General features: G+C 59.4%; 7 protein-coding genes across 7 annotated transcripts; 5 read left to right on the top strand and 2 right to left on the bottom strand.

The window, feature by feature from the left end:
• Positions 1 to 4: 4 nt before the first annotated feature.
• Positions 5 to 801, bottom strand: TRAVEDRAFT_27893 (uncharacterized protein). The gene is made up of 6 exons (XM_008037891.1): positions 674 to 801; positions 577 to 614; positions 464 to 523; positions 394 to 398; positions 310 to 329; positions 5 to 255 (listed from the first exon to the last, which is right to left on the bottom strand). Exons 1-6 carry the CDS (start codon positions 717 to 719, stop codon positions 68 to 70), a joined length of 357 nt encoding a protein of 118 aa, XP_008036082.1. The 5' UTR covers positions 720 to 801; the 3' UTR covers positions 5 to 67.
• Positions 802 to 950: 149 nt separating this feature from the next.
• TRAVEDRAFT_27892 (ARM repeat-containing protein) lies at positions 951 to 4,117 on the top strand. Its single transcript, XM_008037890.1, has 12 exons — positions 951 to 1,195; positions 1,257 to 1,363; positions 1,424 to 1,659; positions 1,705 to 1,968; positions 2,028 to 2,121; positions 2,173 to 2,242; positions 2,297 to 2,457; positions 2,515 to 2,669; positions 2,718 to 3,032; positions 3,082 to 3,248; positions 3,301 to 3,475; positions 3,527 to 4,117. Exons 1-12 carry the CDS (start codon positions 1,086 to 1,088, stop codon positions 3,911 to 3,913), a joined length of 2,241 nt encoding a protein of 746 aa, XP_008036081.1. The 5' UTR covers positions 951 to 1,085; the 3' UTR covers positions 3,914 to 4,117.
• A 61-nt stretch (positions 4,118 to 4,178) lies between these two features.
• Positions 4,179 to 6,806, top strand: TRAVEDRAFT_27891 (mitochondrial pyruvate dehydrogenase E1 component beta subunit). Its single transcript, XM_008037889.1, has 10 exons — positions 4,179 to 4,277; positions 4,339 to 4,605; positions 4,668 to 5,006; positions 5,061 to 5,308; positions 5,367 to 5,643; positions 5,695 to 5,986; positions 6,037 to 6,096; positions 6,144 to 6,198; positions 6,252 to 6,470; positions 6,522 to 6,806. Exons 1-6 carry the CDS (start codon positions 4,233 to 4,235, stop codon positions 5,716 to 5,718), a joined length of 1,200 nt encoding a protein of 399 aa, XP_008036080.1. The 5' UTR covers positions 4,179 to 4,232; the 3' UTR covers positions 5,719 to 5,986; positions 6,037 to 6,096; positions 6,144 to 6,198; positions 6,252 to 6,470; positions 6,522 to 6,806.
• Positions 6,807 to 6,921: 115 nt separating this feature from the next.
• On the top strand, positions 6,922 to 9,591 carry TRAVEDRAFT_119794 (oligomeric complex COG6; the record flags this gene model as incomplete). Its single annotated transcript, XM_008038461.1, has 8 exons — positions 6,922 to 7,356; positions 7,417 to 7,558; positions 7,608 to 8,025; positions 8,087 to 8,545; positions 8,598 to 8,673; positions 8,723 to 9,076; positions 9,144 to 9,212; positions 9,280 to 9,591. The coding sequence occupies 8 exons, from the start codon at positions 6,922 to 6,924 to the stop codon at positions 9,589 to 9,591; spliced, it is 2,265 nt and encodes a 754-aa protein (XP_008036652.1).
• Positions 9,592 to 10,317: 726 nt separating this feature from the next.
• On the top strand, positions 10,318 to 11,394 carry TRAVEDRAFT_119136 (uncharacterized protein; the record flags this gene model as incomplete). Its single annotated transcript, XM_008038460.1, has 3 exons — positions 10,318 to 10,427; positions 10,505 to 10,569; positions 10,646 to 11,394. The coding sequence occupies 3 exons, from the start codon at positions 10,318 to 10,320 to the stop codon at positions 11,392 to 11,394; spliced, it is 924 nt and encodes a 307-aa protein (XP_008036651.1).
• A 1,719-nt stretch (positions 11,395 to 13,113) lies between these two features.
• Positions 13,114 to 18,249, bottom strand: TRAVEDRAFT_63852 (uncharacterized protein). The gene is made up of 10 exons (XM_008038459.1): positions 18,203 to 18,249; positions 18,113 to 18,150; positions 18,002 to 18,057; positions 17,775 to 17,951; positions 17,652 to 17,718; positions 16,958 to 17,006; positions 16,365 to 16,907; positions 16,285 to 16,308; positions 15,469 to 16,228; positions 13,114 to 15,412 (listed from the first exon to the last, which is right to left on the bottom strand). Exons 1-10 carry the CDS (start codon positions 18,217 to 18,219, stop codon positions 13,610 to 13,612), a joined length of 3,534 nt encoding a protein of 1,177 aa, XP_008036650.1. The 5' UTR covers positions 18,220 to 18,249; the 3' UTR covers positions 13,114 to 13,609.
• Positions 18,250 to 18,628: 379 nt separating this feature from the next.
• Positions 18,629 to 22,062, top strand: TRAVEDRAFT_27887 (APG9-domain-containing protein). The gene is made up of 8 exons (XM_008037888.1): positions 18,629 to 19,399; positions 19,454 to 19,709; positions 19,767 to 20,152; positions 20,213 to 20,312; positions 20,360 to 20,538; positions 20,682 to 21,165; positions 21,225 to 21,305; positions 21,365 to 22,062. Exons 1-8 carry the CDS (start codon positions 18,705 to 18,707, stop codon positions 21,995 to 21,997), a joined length of 2,814 nt encoding a protein of 937 aa, XP_008036079.1. The 5' UTR covers positions 18,629 to 18,704; the 3' UTR covers positions 21,998 to 22,062.
• The last annotated feature ends 189 nt before the right edge of the window (positions 22,063 to 22,251 follow it).

Raw genomic sequence — 22,251 nt, 5'->3', positions numbered from 1 at the left:
AATAGGGATATTTCACAGATGTTATACAGTTAGATACTCCTCATGATTGAGTTCAACATGACTCCATTTAAGTCGCATCCTTTGCAAGTATATCTTCCACTCGTTTGACCTTGCCCTCATTCCCGGTACCAGGTGCAATCTCACGGTCAACACGCGTCCCGATGCGAATGTCAGTCGCAATTCGCGGTGCACCCTTTGCGTGTACAGCGGCATGACATGCATGTATGGCCTGCATGACCTCCGTCCACGGACCCTCTAGATGTACGCATGAGCGAAAGTGGGGGCTAGTATACGGTATATATGACGCACCGATGTTCGTACCGTAGCCACTGTGCCGCGAAGACAAGAGGCTGTTGAGACTGAGCCCCCACTGTAGAGAGGCAGCAAACTTACTGCATCTATACAAGATACATGGTCAGCGAGAGGTCGCAGCAACCCCGACTATAGCGAATCGCGATCATACCTTGACTTTCAGCCCTGTTTTTTCGAGAACGCGTGCGCACTCAGCGATGTATTCTGCGACCTGTGCGCGAGGAAAGTCAACCTTGCAGACGGTAGGAGTGGCTCGCCCCTTACGGAGGTTCCGGGTGTTCCCATCGGTATGAGGCAGAAATCTACGCGCCGCGGTCGTGTCAGTTCGCGAAGTTATGGGGCTACTTCGCGGCGCGCGCACCTGCAACAGCGTAGAGATCGTTCTCCGGAAGGGCTGTTTGCGACATTGTCTAAGATTGCGAGCGGGATATGGGACCGATAGCACTTCGAAAAGGTGGTAGCAAACAGAGGGCGCAGGAGAGAATCGCGCAGATAGTGGCAGAACGGAAGCGTCCTTGGGGGCCTCGGAGTCGTACGCGCGCGAGAGAGACGGAAAGGGTGCGCGGCCCGGGCAGCCCTTCTCACCCCCACCACCACCACCACCACCACTCGTGCTTGCTACTCCCACTCGCCCTGTTCGACGGACGCGTAAACGGTTCGATTCGCTTTCAACGCTAGCGAGTGCGTTGTGAGCGCGACGCCGCACGTCTGAGGCTTCGAGCGAGGTCCCTGGTCCGCCTACAGACCTCCGGACGAGTCGCGCGAACTCAGCTATGACCGTCGCGATCGTGGACGTAACTGCCTTGAAGGCAATCAAGAATTCCGTCATCGGAAACCGCACTGCAAAGGCAGCATTGGGGCAGGATGAAGTATATGTGGCCAGGTGCGTATTCTCGGCCGCCGTATTGTAAGCCCTGCTTCGGAAGATGCTGAACGTATGTAAGGCTTATAGAGTGCATTCATGCATCTCCCCCTGCCGCGAGCCACTCGAGCGGGCCCGATACCGAAGTTCGTATAGAATCTGCGCATATTATTGCGTCTCTGTCATATGGTACGTCCGCTATTCGCCGTCAGCATCGGTCACTACCGCTACATCGCTATATGGCACCAGGCTCTCTCGACGCTTTGAAGACATTGCTACGACTTGACGCCCTTCAAACCCTCCTCTATGCCGTTTCCACGTTCCAACCGTCCGACCGACCTGTCCTCAAGGCTGCGCTGACCCGCGCTCTCCGAGCACTTGCTGCTGCGATCGCTGACGCAGTTGGACCGTCTCAGTGGGGACTCTCCCCCACTGTCTCGGATGTCCGTGCGGAGGCTAAAGTCGCGCTCGACTATCTCTTCCAGGTATGTTTTGCCTAACTCGCTCGATTTGAAGCTCACGAGTGCCAGCCCGAAGTGCTGGACGTTTACCTCCCGTTGTTACTCGATCCATCGCCGCAAGTAAACGCAGCTATCGCCCAGCTCTTGCATCTGGCCGTGCGAAACTCGGAACACCGTGCGAGAGTACAGGAATGGTGTCCTCCCGCTGAACGATCCCGCGAGGCAAAGGGCAAACGCGGTTGGGAGAGGCGCGATCCTACGACTTCCCCTACTCGGCAGGGAGGCTGGATCGTACGGACTTTAACCGCTCTACTGCTCCGCAAAGATGTCAAAGTTCGTTCGTGAAACGCCTTGTGATTACAAGCTCTCGCAGACACTGACTAATTGGCTAGCTGCAAGAGGCCGTTCTCTCGGCGTTTGCGAACCTTGTTAGGGACAGCGACGGACTGGCAAGGCGCCTTGCGAAGGCGCCTCCCGGTACGGAATGTACGCGTCGTAAATTTTTGGTCTCTCCCCTGGACTAACAGAGCCTTCTAGCTGTCTTGTCCGTGGCGTTGACGTTGTCCAAATCGCGAAATATCGATCTCCAACTTGCTGCGACCTTTTGGTACATTGATCGCTTTGGTGACGCCCTCGGTGTGCTAACTTCTCTGTCCCGTAGTGCGACCAGCATCCTGCGAACTTGTGCTCACGGCAACCATGACTCTCTCGTGACTGTGCAGGAGCAAACCACCGCTATTACCATCATGCACGTCCTGAACCGGATAATCGGTTCTGAGACTGCCAACAATCAGGTTCGGACACGAGCTTGTTTCATTGTCCGTACGTATCAATGTCGTGACATGCTCAAGTCTGGAATGTTTACGGCTTTCGTTACAGACCATCTGGTATCCGACAACCGTGTGTTCTGTCAGCTGGCCTACGAGCGTAATTCTCTCAATCAGATTGCCTCGCTCGTCAACAGCATCACGCCTGCGGAAAAGTCGTCCGATTACGAGGAAGACGAGCCGGAAAGCGTGTCCCGGTTACGGGAGGTTAGTGGCCAACTTGTATGTGCGGAGTTTTCGCTCAACGGGATTTAGGCTGCATTGACTGCCGTCGCGGCGATTTCTATGTTTGACAACGATATACGCACAGCGGTGACGGACGACTTGCATCTCGTCCCGGCGTTTCAGGCAAGCCTCACCAACCGGTATGTGGGGGTTCGTTACGCCGCGTGCCAATGCGCGCGTGCCCTCAGCCGCGCTGTCTCCGCTTTACGAACGAACATCGTCGACACGGGCCTCGGTTTGTCGGTTTTCCAGCTGTTCATGAAGCAGGACGAGGATCGCCAGGTTATGCACGCAGCATCGGCCGTCATCTGCAATGTGCTCGCCAACTTTTCGCCTCTAAGAACAGTCAGTATGGTCCAATGGAACTGCATCCCCGCCTGACGCTTCGTTACAGAATCTACTCGAGCAGGGAGCAATTGCACGGCTGGTCCAGCTTCTCCACGCCGACGACAAGGAACTCAAACTCAACGCATTGTGGGCGTTCAAGAATTTGCTCTACAAGGCCACCCCAGAACTGAAGCGTGAGGTCATGAGCGCCATCGGGTGGACTGAGATTAATATGTGAGTGCGAACTATTGCATTTATCAGCGCATACTGAGGGCGCGCGCCACAGGTTACTACTCGACCCCGACACGCGGCTTCAAGAACAGGTGTTTCACGTTCTGCGACATATCGCGGATGGCGTAGAAGACGTCGATTTCCTGTTCGCCGAGATGGGTGGTAGCGAGGAGCTGCTTGGCAATTTGTCGGAAGCGATGGAGTCCGAAAATGAAGATGTCGTGCTACAAGTGAGCACACTGTCCTGATAGATGGGGTTATGATACTGATCTATACCGCAGGCCGTCTTCGTCCTGGCGAACGTCGCAAATAGCCCCGCGCACCAAAAGAACATCTTATCGCATCCACGCATCCTCGGGCGGCTGCGCGATTGCCTCGTCGACGCGAAAGTTGAGATACGTCGACCCGCGGTGTCCTGCGTGCTCGAGCTTGCCCGCCAGAACCCTCGAAGTTACCGAGAGCTGCACGATGCTGGCATCGACGCCACGCTCCGACACATGCTAGAACATACGGCGCACGTCAGCGCGAGCCCAACTTTGCGCTTCGCAGCAGGTCGTCAGATGGGGGCGGAGGACGATATGGAGGTTCAGGACAAGGCGCGGCAAGCGCTGCATTGGCTTGAGCAAGCACAGCTGAATCGCGAGGCGGCGACGGACATGGACTTGTGATTTTATGGGGATGTCTCTATGCTCTCTCGGAATTTGTATCGCTATTTACTGTTGTGTCATCGCTATGGATCGTGCCATGTTATTCGAGGTCGCGAAGTCGATTGGATGGGGGAATCGTGCGGTTATACATTACGGGCCGCGAGTCGCGCGTCGCGCCGCGCGCCGGAGACGCGATGGAAGTGGTGTGACTTTGGGGCGTGACCGATTTCTCCCGAGGCGCGCTTTACGAGACGTCCCGCCGCCCCATTTTGTCCCTCACCTTCACGCCAGCGAGCCGTCTCTCCTCTTCTTCCCTCCCTCCTCCTCCCCCTCGACCACCATGGCCTCTCTCGCTCGGATCCGCTCTGTTGTGCCCCGTCGGATGGTGAGACACTTCTTCGGAAATCGCAATCCGGGCTCGGGAAATTGACACATCGTCATGATAGCACCTCGCGCGGTCCATCCAGACGGCGGCGGATACCACCCAGCTGCACCAGGACGCGTCTCACTCTGAGCCGTTCACGGTCAAGCTCCATGAGGACTCCTTCCGCGGGTACCGGACGGACGTCCCCAGCCTCGACGTCGAGGTCACCAAGGACGAGCTGCTCGCGTGGTACAAGCAGATGACCCTCGTCCGTCGCGTAGAGCAGGCGGCCGACGCTCTCTACAAGCAAAAGCTCATCCGCGGTTTCTGCCATCTTGCTATCGGTCAGGTACGTCGTATATGCCAAGGTAGAGCTTTTCGTGGATGCTTAGTATTCGTTTTGGCATGCAGGAAGCGATCTCCGTCGGTATCAACTCTGCCACGACGTTCGAGGACAAGATCATCTCGTCGTACCGCACGCATCCCTTCGTCCTTCTCCGTGGAGGTACGCTTAAGAGCCTCGTCGGCGAGCTGCTCGGTCGCGTGTGCGGTGTCTCGAAGGGCAAGGGTGGATCCATGCACGTCTTCACCGAGGCCTTCCAGGGTGGTCATGGTATCGTCGGCGCGCAGGTCCCGCTCGGTGCGGGTCTCGCGTTCGCCCAGAAGTACAAGGGCAAAAAGACCGCCACTTTCGCCATGTACGGTGACGGTGCGAGCAACCAGGGTCAGGTGTTTGAGTCGTACAACATGGTGCGTCATCTGCGATTTCAATGGCGATGGGACACGGACTGATCGTTTTTGTAGGCCAAGCTCTGGAACCTGCCGTGCATCTTCGTCTGCGAGAACAACAAGTACGGTATGGGTACGCCCGCGGAGCGCAGCTCCTCGAACACGGAGTACTACACCCGTGGCGACAAGATCCCCGGTATCCAGGTGAACGGTATGGACATCATCGCCGTCCACCAGGCATCGAAGTGGGCGAAGGAGTGGGTCACCAGCGACAAGGGTCCCCTCTTGGTCGAGTTCGTTACCTACCGCTACGCCGGTCACTCGTGCGTCATCTCTTAGTTTCAGATGGTTCTTTGCCTCTCTAACACGGGTTGACAACAGCATGTCCGACCCCGGCACCACCTACCGTACCCGTGAGGAGATTCAGCGCATGCGTTCGACGCAGGACCCTATCCGTGGTCTCCAGCGCTACATTTCCGAGTGGGGTCTTGCTTCGGAGGACGATCTCAAGGCGGTTGACAAGGAGGCGAAGGCCGAGGTCGACGCCGCGGTTGAGGAGGCTAAGCAGTCCCCCTACCCTGATGAGAAGGAGCTCTGGACCGACATCTATTCCGCCGGCACTGAGCCTCCCTTCATGCGTGGCCGTGAGCGCGAGGAGGTACGTCAAGTGGATATGTCATTGCGGAATCGTACTAACTCTTTCCTATAGGTCTTCCACTACTCGCAGCTTTGAGAGCGGGCGTGTCTTGGTTTGTTACTAGCTATATAGACTAATACATTACGCCGATTGGGCTATTGCTGTGTCTACTAGAGGGGGTCGATATCCATGCAAAGTCCGGCCCGCTATGATACCTATACGACCGACGTCATCGTATTCGAACCGGTGGGATGGCTGATATTCTATTGCAACTCAAGTCTGCGACGCGGCGCATCACCCTACGAGGGCTTCACAGGGTTGATATTTATTTCTGTCCCGTCGTCGCCGATCACCTTGAAGCGCACTGCAAGGAATGTCATTTTGGAAGTTGAGATAGCATGTGTTTACACTCACAGATCTGGAAGGGCTGCCCCTTTTCTCTCCGTATGCTGGTGAAGTAGAGGGTCCCCGCGCCTTCGAAGCTGGTCAGCGACTTTCCTAGGCAGCATGAGTCTACCCACCTTTGTGACCCTTCACCCGGAAACTCAAGTCAATGTTTCCGCCTGGCATGTGAACCTGCGCAGCCCTTCAGCGCCATGCCCATCGCACATTAGGAGACTGATACACACTGCGCCGCTAATCCAAGGGTCGCCATTCATCCACCAGACGGGCTCGGGACGAATAGCCTCGCCGAGCGCGGCGCGCAGCTCCGGGTTCTCGCGGAGGGTGTTCATGATCTGCTGCATGACGGACGAGGAGAGCTTCTCCTGGTTCGTGACGAAGGTCATGAACAGCCCCCATGCGCTGATACCCGCTACGCTGAGCGCGAGAATGGCAGGCCATTTGCTCTAGTATCATCAGACCCATGTGGAATGCAGTAGTTGGGTAAGGGGGCGCACCTGGAGAGGGGGGAGGTCGCGCTCGCGCTGCGGCCGCGGGTAATACAGACCAGGGCGCGCGGTCTTGTCGAACGTCTCAACTTGCGGGGCATGTTTTTCATGGTGGTCCTCCGAGGGCTTTGTCGAATAGTGCGTCCGTAATGAGGGCAATGCGCGGAGGTGTTGTACACGGCGTGCGCGCACGGAAGCACGTAGGGGTACCCGGAGTGACATCCTAGCCAGAATTTAGCAGAAGCAAGACTTTCGCGAGACCTCAGAGACAGAGTCGTGGTAGAGAGGAAACAAGCGTGAGCAAGGATGCCGAGGCCGGGCGGCTGGACGCGTCCGGGTAGAGTCCGAGGTGGAGAGCGGTCAAGTCACGACGCGGTGCGGGGTCGCGCGGGCGGCAACGCGCCTCCGCATGACCACCGCCATCTCCTCCTCCGCTTCGTCCTCCCGTCTTCAGGCCTCGTCCTCCAATCTCTCACATCAGGGTCAGGGACAGAATCCAATATCTCTACGGCTATACAAGGTCCTCGGCGCGAACTTCGACGATGAGGCGACCCGCGAGGCTCTCAATACCCTTGCGGAACTCTATGCGCCGCCTTCTGCTCCTCACACTGGTGTAGGCAAGGGGAAGGATGTGACGCGCGACCTCGACGCGGATAAAGATGCGGATGAAGAGTACGAGCTGAACGGGCTGAAGCCTACCGGGTTAGCTGCCCCCGCCGGTGTGGAGGAGGCTGCTGCGGGGGATATAGCGGCGCGAGCGAGGAAGAACCTACGGCGTGATGTGGAGAGTAAACTCGCAGAGTCCAGCAAACAATTCCTCAAAGCATTCGGGGAGGTGGACAAAGTATGTGTCCCATCTAACTGGCCGCCCATACAGAGCGCGGAGACTGAGGAAATGTTTCAGCAATTAGATACCCTGCAGGAGCACATCGGGCTCATGCGCGTCCGGTGTGACGAGTCGCAGTCGCAGCTCTTCGAGACGAATGAGGCATGCAAATCCTTGCTTGACCGCGCCGGCAGCCTTCGTGAGGAGCGGTGCGCTCCTTGTGCATATATTATCCCGCCCGCTGGCCAGCTAACATACTCGCAGGCAAGGCATCTCCACCCGTCAATCTATCATATCCGCATTCCTCTCCCGATTCACCCTGTCCCCCTCCGAGAAAGACGCGATTGCCTCGCGAGATGTTCCTCTGGGCACGACCTTCTTCGCTGCGATGGACAAGGCAGCACGCATACAGGCCGACTGCCGTGTACTTCTTACCGCTTCCCTCACTCTGCCTGCGCCAGCTCCGAACCCTGGAGATGACGATGATGAAGACGAAGAGGATAGAGCGACCAAAGCGGGACGAGACATTCTGGCCGCAACGGCTGGCCAGCTTGAGCAGGCGTACGACAAGATTTTCCGGTGGTGCTGCTTCGAGTTCAGGCAGATGGGCCGAGACGCCAGTCTGGAGGTGACCCCAACAATGTGCGAAGCCGTCAAGCGGCTACGAGAGCGGTCCGAGCTGCTCATGTATGTCTCTCCACCCATTCGCACTACACCTAAACAGAGCTAACCGGCAGATCAAATTCAGGGAGGCGCTAACGTATCTCTCCCAAACACGCCAAGCAACACTCCTCTCCACCTTCATGGACGCGCTCACCCGCGGCGGCCCCGGGGGCCTCCCGCGCCCGATCGAGTTGCACGCGCACGACCCGCTGCGGTACGTCGGCGACATGCTCGCGTGGGTGCACCAGGCGATCGCGGCGGAGCGCGAGTTCCTCGAGGGCCTGTTCGGGGTGCGCGACGCGCGGCGCATGGTCGGCGCCGTGCGCGCGTTCGGCGCGAGCGAGGAGGAGGGCTGGATCGCGGAGATGATGGACGGCGCCGTGCGCGGGCTGTGCGGGCCGCTGCGGGTGCGTGTACAGCAGACGGTGCGCTCGCAGGAGAGCAGCATCACGTCGTACAAGATCGCGAACCTGGTGCAGTTCTACATGGTGACGATGCACCGGACGATCGGGAAGGAGGCGTTGTTGAGCAAGACGCTTGAAGAGTGGGTGCTTGCGCTGCGGGTCTGATTGGGTCTGGCTGACGGTGCGGCGCAGGTTGACTGAATTGGCCTACTCTGTGTTTTCTGGGGCTATCGAGACTCAAGGCCGTTCTCTGTTGCGCGTATCCCTGGTGGGTGTTAGCACCGGTCCCCAAAAATTATCGCTAACGATAAGCGTAGGATCTGGACGATACAGGGGTGTCCCCGCCCTTGGCCATCCTCGATCATGCGCAAGTGCTGCGCGAAATGATGATCGTATACGAGTCGTCATTGCTCGGAAACGAGGACGAGGAAGAGCTCCAGGCCGGCTTCCGGGACATCCTGGACAAGATGGTCGACCCGGCGCTGGAGTTGACGCTGACGCAGGCGGACGAGAAGAAGCGGCAGCGGCCGGCGTGGGACAAGGCCGTGTTCGTGCTGAACACTCTGGCGTATCTGCAGAGCGTGTTGGAGCCGTATGCGTTCACGACTGAGAAACAGGGTGTCGTGCAAGGCCTGGCCGACGCGAAGGTGCTTCAGCTGATCGAGGAACATGTGAGTTTGTCCTCGGGGGCATCGATGGCGCAGCAAGGTTCTCCTACTAAACATTCCAATCAATCAGTACCAAGACGTGCTCAAGGATGCAGGGCTGGCAGAGGTAGCGGCAGCGTGCGAGGGCCGCCGCCCCAACGTGAGTGCTTTCGTGGAATTCTATGCAAGTCCGTCAGAACTGACGGAACTCGTTCGCGATCGACCAGGAACCCCTGTCGCATGTACCAGCGGCCGAGCCGGCAGCGTTGCAAGGGGCGCTGCACCGATTCTCAGAGTGGTTAAGCGGGCTCGAGGTCGTGCAGTCGAAGCGGCTGGGCCTGCTGACGGTGCAGAGCGTGGCGGCGCGGGTGCACCAGGCAGCACTGGAGCGTGTGGCGGAGACGTACGAGCGGGTGTGCGACGAGGTGAAGCGGCCGGAGAACAAGTACGAGGCAGGGGCGACGCTGCTGGGAAGCGAGCGGCCGTTTGGGCAGGTACGGCTATTGTGGCAGATCTTTGGGTTGCAGGAACGTCTGTAGATTTTTGCGGCTTAAAATTTGTCTGTGAACCGTGGAAGGAACCCCCGTACACGACACCCGCGTACCCCTCTCGTGGTCAGAGGCCTTGAGCCTGGCGGCGCAAGCGCTGTTGCAAAGCACGGGCAGGTTTGTGACCTGGTTACCTGCCGTATATTGGCAGGCGCGGTGCGACCAGCATGAGGCCCTTTGCTTTGCTTCTCTTCTCTTCACTAGTTGAATCTCGTACTTCCCATTCCGGCCTATTCTCTACAACCATACTATTGTGCCTGTGGCGGCCCCGACCGTCACAGCTCGCCAACCCCCCTACCTATGTCCGCTGACCCCCAATACCTCTCTCGTAGCTACCTGCGCCGTATTGCCTACCATAGGGCGAGGTCCTCGAGGGCGATAAAAACGATTCAAAAAAAGAGGAAAGAACGGTGGAAGGATGCGCGCATGGATGTGTGCGTTTATGAGCGCATGGGGTGCGTCAAAGGGAGTGGCAGAGGGGATGTCCGCGAGTCCGAGATTGGTGCGATCGGCTTCGGCGCTTCGGCAAGAGGGTGGCTGTGCTGTCCAGGCTGTTTGGTTGCGGTATGTTTTGCGTCATAGCTTTCATCATCCCTGCCCAATTGGTCACTGACCTCCTGCGCTCAAGTCCTCATTTAACGATCCTGTCCTCCCTTCTTCCGCATTCCAGTCGTCGCTCGCAACGTCCCCCAACCCCCCGACATCGTCGGCCGCAGCATGTCGCTCGACACCCAGGTCGCTCTCGCCCGTCCAAATCGCGGCGAGTCTAGCCATCTTTCCCGAGCCGCGCGGCAGGTCGTCCCGCCCTTTCTCCAAAAACTATACGAGTCCGTCTCATTCCCCGGCCTTCGGTGCCCTTCCATGCTCACGCGCGCCCATTTCCCCGCCGCGTGCTCTTTCCTAGAATCGTCAACGACCCTGCCAATGAGGAGCTCATCCGCTGGTCTGAAAATGGGGATTCCTTTTACGGTGCGTCTCCGCTTTTTTGTGGCTTGCAACCACATCCTCCCACTCGGCTAGCCCTCATACCCGATTGTCCCGGCAGTGCTCAATCATGAAAAGTTCGCTCGCGAGGTGCTCGGTCGCTGGTTCAAGCACCAGAAGTTCGCGTCCTTTGTCCGGCAGCTGAACATGTACGGGTTTCACAAAATTCCTCATCTGCAGCAAGGCGTCCTGAAGAGCGACACTGACACCGAACCATGGCACTTCGAACACCCCAACTTTCACCGCGGCCAGCCAGATCTCCTCTGCCTCATCCAGCGCAAGAAGCAACCCACGCACGGGACCGGCGAGGACGCGGCCACCCTCGACGTCCAGGAGCCGAACCTGCCCCCGAATGGCGTCACAAACGTCACCCCCAACCAGCTCATGGACATCAACTCGATCGTGAGTGGCATCGCGGTCATCAAACGCCACCAGCAGGCCATCTCCTCCGAACTCTCCTCCCTCAAACAGTCCAACGACGCCCTCTGGAAGGAGTCTGTTGCGGCGCGGCAGCGCCATGCCAAGCACCAGGACACTATCAACCGCATCTTGAAGTTCCTAGCTGGGGTGTTCGGGCACACCGACGATGCTGGCCAGTCGAGCGAAGGCTCAAATACTCCCCCTCAAGTTACGCCCCGCATACGACAACGACTGATGATTGGCGACAGCGTGCCGAATTTGAAGGGGAGGCATGTTGACATCACCGAAGTCGAGGATGACGAGGCCGACCTCCTCCGGAATAAGAGGCTCAGGTCACTCTTCTCTGGTGAGTTATTCTACACGCCACATACTTGCAAGACGGGCTGTTGACACACGTGTGATTACAGATCGATATGCCACCATCGAGAGCGCAGACACGCCAACAACATCGTCTCCGTCGACCGTGGAGTCCATTGCTCCATCGGAGGCATTCTCCCCAAGTTCGGCTAGCTCACCAGACAAGATGGACACCCCTCCTGTCCGACCGTCCGAGATCCTCTCAAGGTCTAGCAGCTCGAGTTCCGTCCCTCGAATCTCCAGTGCGTCCGCCTCGAATCCGTTCCAAAACGCCAGCCTCAATGGTCAGGCTCCGTCGTCTGGAAACGCTGCTGGACCGAATGCGACAGACGCGTTATGGCAGGCTGCGATCCAACATATGATGCAGTCTCCAGCGCAGTTCCAGCGGATCATGCAGGCGTTCGCCAGCCAGCAGCAGCCGTACGCGAACATCGCGCCCGACAGCATGCGCGGAAACACCTCTGCTCTTTCCCCCTACGACGCCGGCCAGGCCGATTACGGTCGGTGGCTCAACCAGACCGTCGCTCCCACTTCTGCCGCGCCAGTCCCACCACCACATCTGCCGCCCGTGGACGACTCGCCGATGCAGCTGCTCATAGACGAGTCCAATCAGCTCCAGAAGTCGTACCACAGCGCGTCCGAGATCAACGCAGACATGGACATGCTGCAGACGTCGATCAACTCGCTCATCCAGGACCTCGGGATTGATCCCGGTAGCCTCTCGCAGACGCCGGACGACCACGGTGTACCGCACGTCAACGGCATGAACGGGGCGACGACGAACGGCGGTGGCTTCCACGCTTCCATGCCACACAACGCGTTCACGAACGGCGTGAATGGGATGGGCGTGCTAAACGGGATGGGCGAGCTCGGCGTCGGGGACAACTCACAGCCGGACTTCCTGCTCGACTCGCTCCTCTCGCAGATCGGCGACGCGGCGCACGCGAACGGCGGGCTCGGCGGGAGCGGGGGCGGGCTCGGTGGGGGCGACGTGACGATGGACTACCGGGACGTGACGGACAACTACGACCACAGCGCGCGGATCGACGGGACGTCGATCGAGGACGCGAGCACGGAGCAGCTCACCGCGTTCCTGGACGAGGCGAGCAGCGCGAGCTCGGAGGCGACGCCCGCGAACGGGAGCCCGCTCATGAGCACGCACCAGAAGCGCAAGTCGGAGGTCATGATCGACGTGCCGATGCCGTCGTCGCCGGAGGGAGGCGCGGGCAAGAAGGTGAAGCGCAAGAGATGAGCGTCGTGCGCCGTGAGGCTATCTGTTTACTTTCTTGTCAACATTTCCCCATCCGGGCTCGATGCCTCCTGCTGTCCCTCTCCCAAGCCGTCTATCTCAATCTATCCCGCTCTGCCACGGCTTATCGAACCCCCCTCTCTTGCCGTATCGCCGTTCCTCCCCTCTCCTTCCCATCTCTCCTCCCCATCGATGTTCCCAGACAATCCCCCGAAATTTGTTCTTTCTCACCTTGCTATCTCTCTTGGGAGTGGGCGGCGACCGCGGCGCGTACGTTCCAGCACGTACATACGTGTACGCATCACGAGAGGCGTCCCGGGTCGGACGCCGGAGCACGCACGACACGCAGGGGACGGTCGTGCAGGTATGGGCGTCGCAGTTGTCAGTGCTAGTTCCGGCGGCGAAGTGTGCGCGCGCCGCAGATGACAAGATTATAGATGTATTTGTAGCAATATATAGTGTAATCATATGTCGACAGCTGAGATGAGATGCAGGAAAGATAACGAATGGCGGGCGGCTGGCTGGCCCGAGGACCAGCGACAGCGCGGAGCAATGTGCGCGGAGCGAAGCAGGCGAGAGAAGAAAGCGGAGCAACGAATGACGGGGGCTGGCTGGGGGCAAACAGCTACGGGGCTATACACACATACACACATGAAGGGCGGACCGTCCGGGAGATCCAGAATAGCCTGGAGGTACAATAACTGACTGATCAGGGAGAATGGGGCCTGATAGAGGGCGGGACCAGAAGCACTTTCCGGGCCCTGTGATCTCGATCCGATAGGTATCTCAGAAGAAAGTGCAGGAAACACCGCGACGCGGGCTTGCAGACGGGGATTAGAGTGCGAACAACCTCTGTGATGCCCCGCAATGCTGTGCCGCCGTCCTGTCCGGGGCCACGGCGATGGGCTGCGAAGGCGGATGCCAGGTGGAGGGAGACGTGCGGAGGACGCCCGCAGCCGGGGACTGGGAGGAGGGCACCGACCGATCGGTGCGGCACGTTCAGTTGCTGGCGACGGGCACCTTTGTGGGGAGCGGAGGCGGAGGCGGGACGGAGAGCGGGAAGGCCGGGTTCAAGTTGGGTGTTGGCGGTGCGACTGCGTCCTCCGTACCGTATATCGACGCAGGTTTGGGGGTAGAGCCGTTCATCATGGCAGACAGCGCTCCTGGGCCGAACGTGTTCTCGGCAGGATCGCCAGAGCCTTCGTCCCCGTCCATGCGGTCGTAGTAGTCGGCCATGTCGTCGTCGTCGTCCTCATCGGCGTCGCGGCGGTCGGTTGGGCCAAGAGACGCAAGGTCGGCGTCCTCAGCATTGAGCGATGCGAGGACATCTGCCGGGGCCGCGCGGTCGATGGCCTGCAGCTTCGCCGCCGTCCGGAGATCCTCCGCGCGCGTCTCCTCGATGTATTCGCGAGGCGGTTTCGGCGCAAGTGGTGGCGGTGGCGGCGGCGTCTTCGGGATCGCAGTAGACGCGCGCGAGGGTGGCTTCGGCGTCTGGTCAAACATGTCGGCGGAGTGGTACCCATTTGAGGGCGGCGGGGAGGGGTATGGCACCCGCACCCCCGGAGGCGGGACCTGCACGGGCGGCGGGGAGTGTTGGACACGGCCTTCGTTCTCGTACATCGCCTTCAGACGCGCCTTCTCCTCAGCTGCGGTGAGCGGGCGTCCGCTACCCTGGGCGTGAGGCGACATGGGAGGTGTTGGCGGTGGGCGAGCACCACGTCCATTGACAATTTGTGATGCGCGCGGAGGAGGCACAGGTGTCATGGGCGACCCACCGTCCTGCGCCTCAAATCGCCGGCGGAGCATCTCCTTCTCTTCATAAGCCGACAATGGTTGAGACGAACGAGCAGCGGAGAACGGTGGCGGACTGTCTGTGGGAGCAGGACCGTACGAAGTGACGCGCGGGGCAACATCGGGCGACATTGGCGCCATAGAAGGTGAATATGGGTATACTTGGGGAGGGGCTGGAGCGCCCGGGTATGCGTCTTGGGGAGGGGCCTGCCAGTGTTGTTGCTGGGGAGGCGGTGGTGGTTGCTGCTGCTGCATCGCGTCCTGAGCCTCGAAGTGTCTACGCAGGCGCTCCTTTTCGGATAGGATGGGGTGCTGCGAAGAGGACCCACCCGCGGCTTGGAAGGGCGGCGGCATCCCCGCAGGGGGAGTCTGGGTCATCGGCGGCGGAGAGAAGGGTTGTGAAGGGGCCGAAGAGCCCCCTTGCGGCGAATTGGGGTAGAGAGCATCGTACGGGACGGGTCCGGCGTTGCCAGGCACTCGCCCGTAGTGTGCAGTCTGGGTTTGGTATACTGCGTTCTTCGCCTCGTAGTACCGCTGCAGCATCGCCTTCTCGTCCGTGGCAGAAAGGACGCTAGGTGTAGTGGATTGCCGCCCAGGTGTAGGACTAGCGATGGGGCTGGTCGCTGTCAGTGAGGAGCTGGAAGAGAGCGAAACAGGCGGGGGCGTGTTTGTGGGCGCAGGTGATGACCCAGGGACGACAGGCCGGTTGATAGCGGTCATGGCCTCAGAAAAGAGCGCAGCACCAGGAGACATGGCAGGGCTCCCTATTGTGGCGACGGAACCTGAGCTGACTACGCGGGCACTTGCGATGGCTGCACTCGAGCCGTCGTAGCTCCGGGATCGATCTACGGCAGCTTTCGCTTGCTCGTAAAGACGCGCCTTCTCTTCCTCAGCAGTCAGCCACTTGGGAGAGGACTTCCTGGCGGCGGGCGTGCTTCCGGTAGCAGTGGCGTTACCGCTGTTACTACCCCCACCACTCCCACTGCCCGAATCAGCAGCATTGCTCGGTGTCTACACATCCGTCAGATCTTGCAGAACTAAGCTGTCCTATAGGGGGCCGTGCTCACCTCCGAAAGCTGGACAGCGCCCTTTTGCACACGTTCGACGTTGGCGACTGCACGTTCGTACAACCGCTTCTTCTCATCTTCCGCGCTTGCCCACTTTTGCCCTAGCGATGACGACGACGTCTTCGGCTTCGGCGTCGCATTATTCTTAGCGGGCGCAGGGCTTGTGATGGGGTTCAATGGCGGCACGACGTCCACTGGGCTCTCGATGATTGCAGCCGGCTTGCTCCGCGCGAGCTCTGCCTCCGCCTCCATGTGCTCGCGGATCTCCTCCTGCGTTAGGTTCGCGATGGTCAGGCGGCTCGTCGGGTTCGTCGCCCTGCCACTACTCGAACGCGGACGCGCGACGGGCACCGGGTTCGTCTCGGACGACGCGGCGCTGCTAGCCGCGAGGTTCAGCGCACCGATCGTCTGCGCGGCAAAGGACGAGTGCCCGTTGTCCGAGCCCTTCCGCGGGCGCGCGCCGAACTCGTCGGCCGCGAGCCCGAAGCGGTCGCCCGACTTCTCTGACGAGATGGGCGAGGTCGCGAACGGCCCGATGGCGCCGCTCTTGGGCGAGCGCAGGTCCGGCACGGACGACTTCTTGTCGATGGAGTTGCTGTACCCGTGCGAGGAGTTTGTGCGGCCGCTCGACGTGTTCGGCGCCGACACGGGTGCGATTTTGCCGGTGAGCACGGATACGTATGGCTCGGGGTGGGAGGAAGAGTTGTGTTGGGCACCCGTCTGGCCGGGCAATGACACATTGAACGCGTGTCCTATCCGTCTACGGCGGGTGATCAACATCTGCAAGAACAAGGCGCACTGGCTGGGAAGACGTACCTCATCGCCTCGACGGAAACCGCTCTGCATTGTGACGTCGGTAAATTTTGCTGACACTTTTAACAATGATAGCAACACACCTGGGCCAGTTCGAGATCATCACCGGAAGGTCCATGCTCACCGGCTGGCCTGTGCTCATTAGCGCCTTCACGGTGAGCACGTACGTGATGTCGATGTGTCGCGCCGCGTTGATGGTGGCCGACGTATGGTGGCTCGGAATCGTGACGCTAAGCTCCGCCTTGTGGTGTGTACCCCCGTACAGCGTCGCGTTCACCGGCACCTTCTGCTCGCCGACGCTCGCGACCTTTACCTGTGGGCTGCCCTTCTTCCCTTGTGTTTGCGGCCCGGCGCGGAAAACGGTAGTCTCGCGGAGCATGAACTCGAAGCCGCGCAGCATGACCGTGTGGACCGTGTCCGACTTGACAGTCGCCATCACCACGACGCGGTCCCCCGGCCCATAACAAGTGTGCGCGCGTTCGATCATGAGTGTAACGCCGTCTTGCGAGTGTGTCCGCGTCTCCTGCTGGGAATAGATGGGCCATGTCGAGTGCAGTTCGTGTTTGTCAATGACGATGGAGGATGCGGTCGCGGTGATGGTAGGCTTGTCACGTCGCAAGAAGCCCCTAAAATTCTATCAGCGCATGAAGTTATCACCTTTACCTGACACACTTACTTCTTGCCTTGAACACATATTGACGCGATGAGTTCATACTTGATGCCGGCTGGAATAACATGTCAGTGAGCCCTCGCGATACGAAGCGAAACATGGGCCCAAGAGCCTCGGCGCTCGCAACACGAAGTGTGTAGAGGACGTCGGCGGATCAGAACTATACTGGCCGAACGAAGCCGACCACGTCAAGAACCACGACCACAGAAGCCTTGCATGACATGCAACACAGATGCTGGTGCAACAGAGCGGTGATGTTTCAAAATCCTAAACTTTGACCGGAAGTGCGGCCTTTGAGTGACGGCTGATCACCGCGGTCAGAAACTACACGCCCGTGCAGAATGCGCGGCCGGATATCGCGCGCTGGGCAGGAAATACCGCTTGGAGAAACCAGATGTACGCTGAGAGCGAGGCTTTCGTGCAGAGCGAACCAGTGGTAGAACCATATCCAAGCAGGTCTGTGCAGGCAACCGCAGTAGGAGACAGATGAACCAGAGTGGCCTAAGAGAGTACCCGCCGCAGCTGCCTGACACAAACAGCTCGCTTGAGAGCAGCGTTAAGATGGTCCTTCGGCGACGCTCGTCGCAGTTGGTGGTGTTGGGGTGATAGTAGACGCATGGACGAGGGATGGCGTAGCAATCGCAACGAGACACCAGGAGACCGGGCGCTGATCATGATAGACACCAAGACGATGACTTACCTCCTTTCTCGAGTGAGATTGTGGGCGGTATCGACTCCGGAATCCGAATAAAGAACGGGAAGTCGTTCTGCGCAGCAGGGAGTGTGACGACGAGTTGTGGACGCAGTCTGTGATAGGGCGCACCGTGTGTAATGTGTTGTACTCGTCGTTGGGAGACTGCCAGAGGTTGATGGGGCTCTGGCCTACGAAATCGAAGAATGTGTTGGCGACACCACCGCCAGGGAGGGTCTCAATCTTCCTGAGCTCGATGCGGACCCACTTCGCCTTCACGCCTTGCGGTCCGACCCTAACCTCGATAGCCTGCGGGAGGTTATGGGGACAGTCTGAGGCACAGAGCAGAGCAAACGTACGCCTTTCACGGCAGCCTGGGGACGGTCCGATCCACCAGGGGGGATACCGGGGTAGCCTATTCAAAATGGGGTGTCAGAGCGCGCTCGGAGCTATGTGTATTACGAACACACCTTGAACGAAGTCAACATTAGGAGGCGGCCGTAACGTTCTACAGACAGCGTGAGTTCACAAGACGCGTCCAGGAGCAGGTGAGGACGCACAACTTGGGCTGGGACATGGAGGATGGTGAGGGAAAGGAGAGAGCTGCGACTGGGCTCCGTCCTGCTCGGCGCCTTCGCGCGTACCAGGCACGCATCACCGCACAGCTATCCGCAGGCGCCCATAAAGCCCATTTTCGTATAAGCGTCGGACAGTCACGCAGCCGCATCTCCCTCCTTGCATCTTCTCCATCTCGCTCGTCAGTGTTTGAGGTTTCCAGCAGCTGTGGTGTATCGCATACACAGGATCACTCTGAACTCAACTTATATTTTGACTCTCCGAACTGGTGAGAGGGTGCTATGTGATTCGTGACATGTGATGTTACGTCACGGTGTGTCACTCGCTACCGCGCCAAGCGGGCGTCTACGAGTACGCTGCCTGCCTCGCGTCCGCCAAAGTTGGCGGCCTTGGACGCGTACACCATCTGCTTGTCTCCCATCCTCCTCGTCTCACCATCTTCCCCGCGGGCCATGCACGATGTCCAGTAATCCAAACTCCCGCTCTATGCATGGCTCTCAGTCCATCTTCCCCGGAGGCAGCAGCTCGCGCCCCTTCCTCAACATGCTTAACCCCATGGGCCGCACGTATCAGGGCTACATGCAAGCCAATCAATCCGTCGTCGAAGAGGAGGACGAAGAAGGTGCGAGCAACGATCTCGAGTCTGGCCAGCCCCAGCGCAGCTCCATCTTCACGACAAAGTCGCATGGCAAGCGCAGGGTCTCGTGGGGCGGAGACGCCTCCGAGATGAACGTGCTCCGTCCCAACATACGCCAGGCCGACCCGAAGGAGGGCGATGAGTCTTCAGATGATGAGGTTCCGCAGGACGTGATGATCGAGGCCGCACGCCGTCCTCCTTCACCGCAGCGGAGCGCAAAGGGCAAGGAGCGGGAGACCCGCAAGCGACCTTTGGTCTCCGCACGCAAGTCATCCAAGCCAATACTCCCCTCAAACACGTCCGACACGCCCGTATCAATACCCCCTCGCCCCTCAGAGATCAATACAGACCCTATGCCGCAGCAGCAATCGGAGCCACTACATGAACCGCAGAGCAAACACATGCATGGACTCGACGACCACGAGCGTGCACTGTGGAACTGGGTGAACGTCTACAACTTGGACGCTTTCCTCCAAGAGGCGTACTACTACTACGAGGGAAAGGGTCTCTACAGTATAGCATTGTCCCGGGGCCTCAATCTGCTGTCTGTGCCACTCGTTCTACCGGTTGCTTCAAATATACTGATTTATGTGTGTAGTACGGTCGGGTTCGTGATTGGCTTCTCTACCTTTCTCCTCGGGTGTGTGGACTACTCCCGTATCCGACATGACAAGGTCACACGACTGTCCGAGGTTGTGGTGAAGCGATGTGTTTCCAGGTTCTCGGGCTTCACGCTTCTCTTCTTCGTGCTGTTCACCGCGTTCTTCGTCTGGCAACTCGTCTCGTACGTCCTGAACATGCTGCGCCTAGTAGACATGTACCGCTTCTACACGCATCTACTCCATATTCCCGACGTGCGCCCCGATTTATCACTATTTAGGGTATACTTTCTGACTTGCGCTGCTCTACAGGAAGATATTCAAACCATCTCTTGGCCAGAAGTAGTGCGCCGGATAGGCGCGATCCGGGAGTCGAATCCGCTCACCGCCATCTCCTCAAATGCGGCCACGCACCAGTCGGTGACCGCGAAGCTCGACGCGCACGACATCGCGAACCGAATCATGCGGCAGGAGAACTACCTCATTGCGCTCTTCAACAAGGAGCTGCTCGACCTACGCGTTCCGCTCCCCGACGCACTGGCGCGCTTCCGCGCAGGCGAGGAGGGCAAGGGCAGGTTGCTGACGCGAGCGTTAGAGTGGAACCTCCGGTTTTGCTTGATGGAGTATCTGTTCGACGAGAGCGGACGGGTGAGGAAGGTGTTCTTGAAGAGCAAGAACAGAGCCGTTTTGATCGAGGGGTGGGTCCCTCGTTCGCGAACTAGTAAGCGAGCAACTCACCAATGTTGTCTCCGTTATAGACTGCGACGGCGATTCATCTTCATGGGCATGTTGAACGCGGTCTTCGCGCCCTTCATCGTGCTGTACCTCATCATGTACTCGTTCTTCCGCTACTTCGAGGCGCGTCAGTTCACATTCTCATACGTTCGAAGCTGACTACGTAACAGGAGTACCACAAGAATCCGTCAAACTTTGGAGGGCGCTCATATACACCCTACGCACAGTGGAAGTTCCGCGAGTTCAATGAGCTTCCCCACCTGTTCAAGCGGCGGCTGAGCGAATCGTATCCCGCCGCGAGCATGTACAACGGCCAGTTCCCGAACGAGCAAGTGACGCTTATCGTGAGGTACGTCCGTCTGCCACATCAATAGTCTCGTCATCATGCCTAGAGGCCCTCTTCTATGGAATGCGACATAATGGGGGTCTCTGTGCGGCCTTCTGTCCTGTCCCGTTTTGATCAACACAGAGCTCCGCTGACATGTGAACTAGATTCGTGGCCTTCATCGCGGGCTCGTTCGCCGCGGTGCTGCTCCTCGCCTCCGTCGTCGATCCGGACCTCTTCCTGCACTTCGAGATCACCCCGCACCGGACCGTGCTCTTCTACCTCACCGTGTTCGGTTCGCTCCTCGCGGTCGCGCGCGGGATGATCCCCGAGGAGAACCGCGTGTTCGATCCGGAGCTGCTGATGAGCGAGGTCGTGCAGTACACGCACTACATGCCGGACGAGTGGCGCGGGCTGCTGCACTCGAAGAAGGTGCACGCCGAGTTCGGGACGCTCTTCCAGATGAAGGTGCTCGTGTTCGCGCAGGAGCTCGCGTCGGTGCTGCTCACGCCGTTCGTGCTGTGGTACTCGCTCCCGACGTGCGCGCCCGCGATCGTCGACTTCTTCCGCGAGTTCACGCTGCATGTGGACGGGCTGGGGTATGTGTGTTCGTTTGCGGTGTTTGACTTCCAGCGGCATGGGAACGTCAAGGTGCGGTTTCTGTTGTTTGCTGTCGCTACAAACCCACTTACATGGCAACGTCCGGGCAGTTCGGCGCGCCGACACAGGTCAGCGACGAGCGTTGGATGTCGAAGGAGGGCAAGATGGAGAAGAGCTTCCTCAACTTCAAGGTTTGTCCACAGTACCTCCGTCTTCACTAATCAACCGTACTCACTCTCCATCCCTACAGGCCGCCCACCCAGAATGGACACCCAACGACCCCTCCGGCTCGCTCTACCTCAGCCGCATGGCCGACCTCAGCGCCGCGCACCCCATCGGCCTCGGCCGACGCCGCTTCCTCCAGCGCACGCCCCACTTCGGCGGCCCCGAGATGGACGGCACTGTGCAGCTGCAGGCCCCCGGGCCCGGGCAAAGCCAGCTGCGGCGGCGCGGCATGGGCGCAAGCATGGCTGGGAGCGTGCTGCACCCCGCGCAGCTCGGGCAGTACGGCGGGCTCGGGCAGAGCGTGCGCCCTGGGGCAGACTCGATGCTGCAGTCGACCGCGGGCGGGGGCGCGATGGCGCAGACGGCAGTGCTGGGCGACTCGCAGGGGAGCATCATGCCGCTCCCGGCTGGGGGGAAGGTGTTGGCGGAGTCGGTCATCCCGGAGGAGGATTTGGCGGCGGACGGCGGGGTGGGGAGCGGGCTGGGCGAGTCGTATGTGGACGGACGGCGGGCGCGGGCGTCGACGGCCGGGCAGTCGCAGCAGGAGGACGAGGACGATATGCTCGAGGACGGCGGTGTGCTCGGGCTGCTTGCGCAGATCTACGGGACTGGTGCGAACCTGAAGGGACGTGGACGCGGTCCTCCGCGCGCGATATGATGGTACAGGAGTTGGTAGTACGATGTTTGTGACGACCTTTCATGTGAATCTTTGCTTTGCTCGAGCTCTGCTTGCCATCTTGTGCTACTTGCCTCGGTGCGGACGTTAACGCCGGTACGCTGAATAGTAGATCGTGCGCTAGTATAAATGTCATGTTCATGTCGTGTAACGTCCGTACATAGATACTCTCTGTCATGTAATGCTGGTAACGGGGCCTACACCGTCCCCGATTAATCCCAAGATATTAGCGAGAC

The sequence above is a fragment of the Trametes versicolor genome, assembly GCF_000271585.1.
Source record: "Trametes versicolor FP-101664 SS1 unplaced genomic scaffold TRAVEscaffold_4, whole genome shotgun sequence".
Lineage (NCBI taxonomy): Eukaryota > Fungi > Basidiomycota > Agaricomycetes > Polyporales > Polyporaceae > Trametes > Trametes versicolor.
The sequence above is the reverse complement of the archived record's forward strand: the minus strand, read 5'-3'. Positions and strand labels throughout refer to the sequence as shown.

Coding starts and splice junctions, on each gene's coding strand:
- TRAVEDRAFT_27893 (XM_008037891.1), bottom strand. CDS start 719: ATGTCGCAAACAGCCCTTCCGGAGAACGATCTCTACGCTGTTGCAG. Junction 524..576: donor TGGGAACACCCGGAACCTCC/GTAAGGGGCGAG, acceptor CCTCGCGCACAG/GTCGCAGAATACATCGCTGA. Junction 256..309: donor TGGCTACGGTACGAACATCG/GTGCGTCATATA, acceptor GCGTACATCTAG/AGGGTCCGTGGACGGAGGTC.
- TRAVEDRAFT_27892 (XM_008037890.1), top strand. CDS start 1,086: ATGACCGTCGCGATCGTGGACGTAACTGCCTTGAAGGCAATCAAGAAT. Junction 2,670..2,717: donor GCGTGTCCCGGTTACGGGAG/GTTAGTGGCCAA, acceptor AACGGGATTTAG/GCTGCATTGACTGCCGTCGC. Junction 3,476..3,526: donor ATGAAGATGTCGTGCTACAA/GTGAGCACACTG, acceptor TCTATACCGCAG/GCCGTCTTCGTCCTGGCGAA.
- TRAVEDRAFT_27891 (XM_008037889.1), top strand. CDS start 4,233: ATGGCCTCTCTCGCTCGGATCCGCTCTGTTGTGCCCCGTCGGATG. Junction 4,606..4,667: donor GCCATCTTGCTATCGGTCAG/GTACGTCGTATA, acceptor TTTGGCATGCAG/GAAGCGATCTCCGTCGGTAT. Junction 5,007..5,060: donor TGTTTGAGTCGTACAACATG/GTGCGTCATCTG, acceptor TCGTTTTTGTAG/GCCAAGCTCTGGAACCTGCC.
- TRAVEDRAFT_63852 (XM_008038459.1), bottom strand. Junction 18,058..18,112: donor TAATGTTGACTTCGTTCAAG/GTGTGTTCGTAA, acceptor CATTTTGAATAG/GCTACCCCGGTATCCCCCCT. Junction 16,309..16,364: donor ATGATCTCGAACTGGCCCAG/GTGTGTTGCTAT, acceptor GTCACAATGCAG/AGCGGTTTCCGTCGAGGCGA.
- TRAVEDRAFT_27887 (XM_008037888.1), top strand. CDS start 18,705: ATGCATGGCTCTCAGTCCATCTTCCCCGGAGGCAGCAGCTCGCGCCCC. Junction 19,400..19,453: donor TCCCGGGGCCTCAATCTGCT/GTCTGTGCCACT, acceptor TTATGTGTGTAG/TACGGTCGGGTTCGTGATTG. Junction 21,166..21,224: donor AGCGGCATGGGAACGTCAAG/GTGCGGTTTCTG, acceptor ACGTCCGGGCAG/TTCGGCGCGCCGACACAGGT.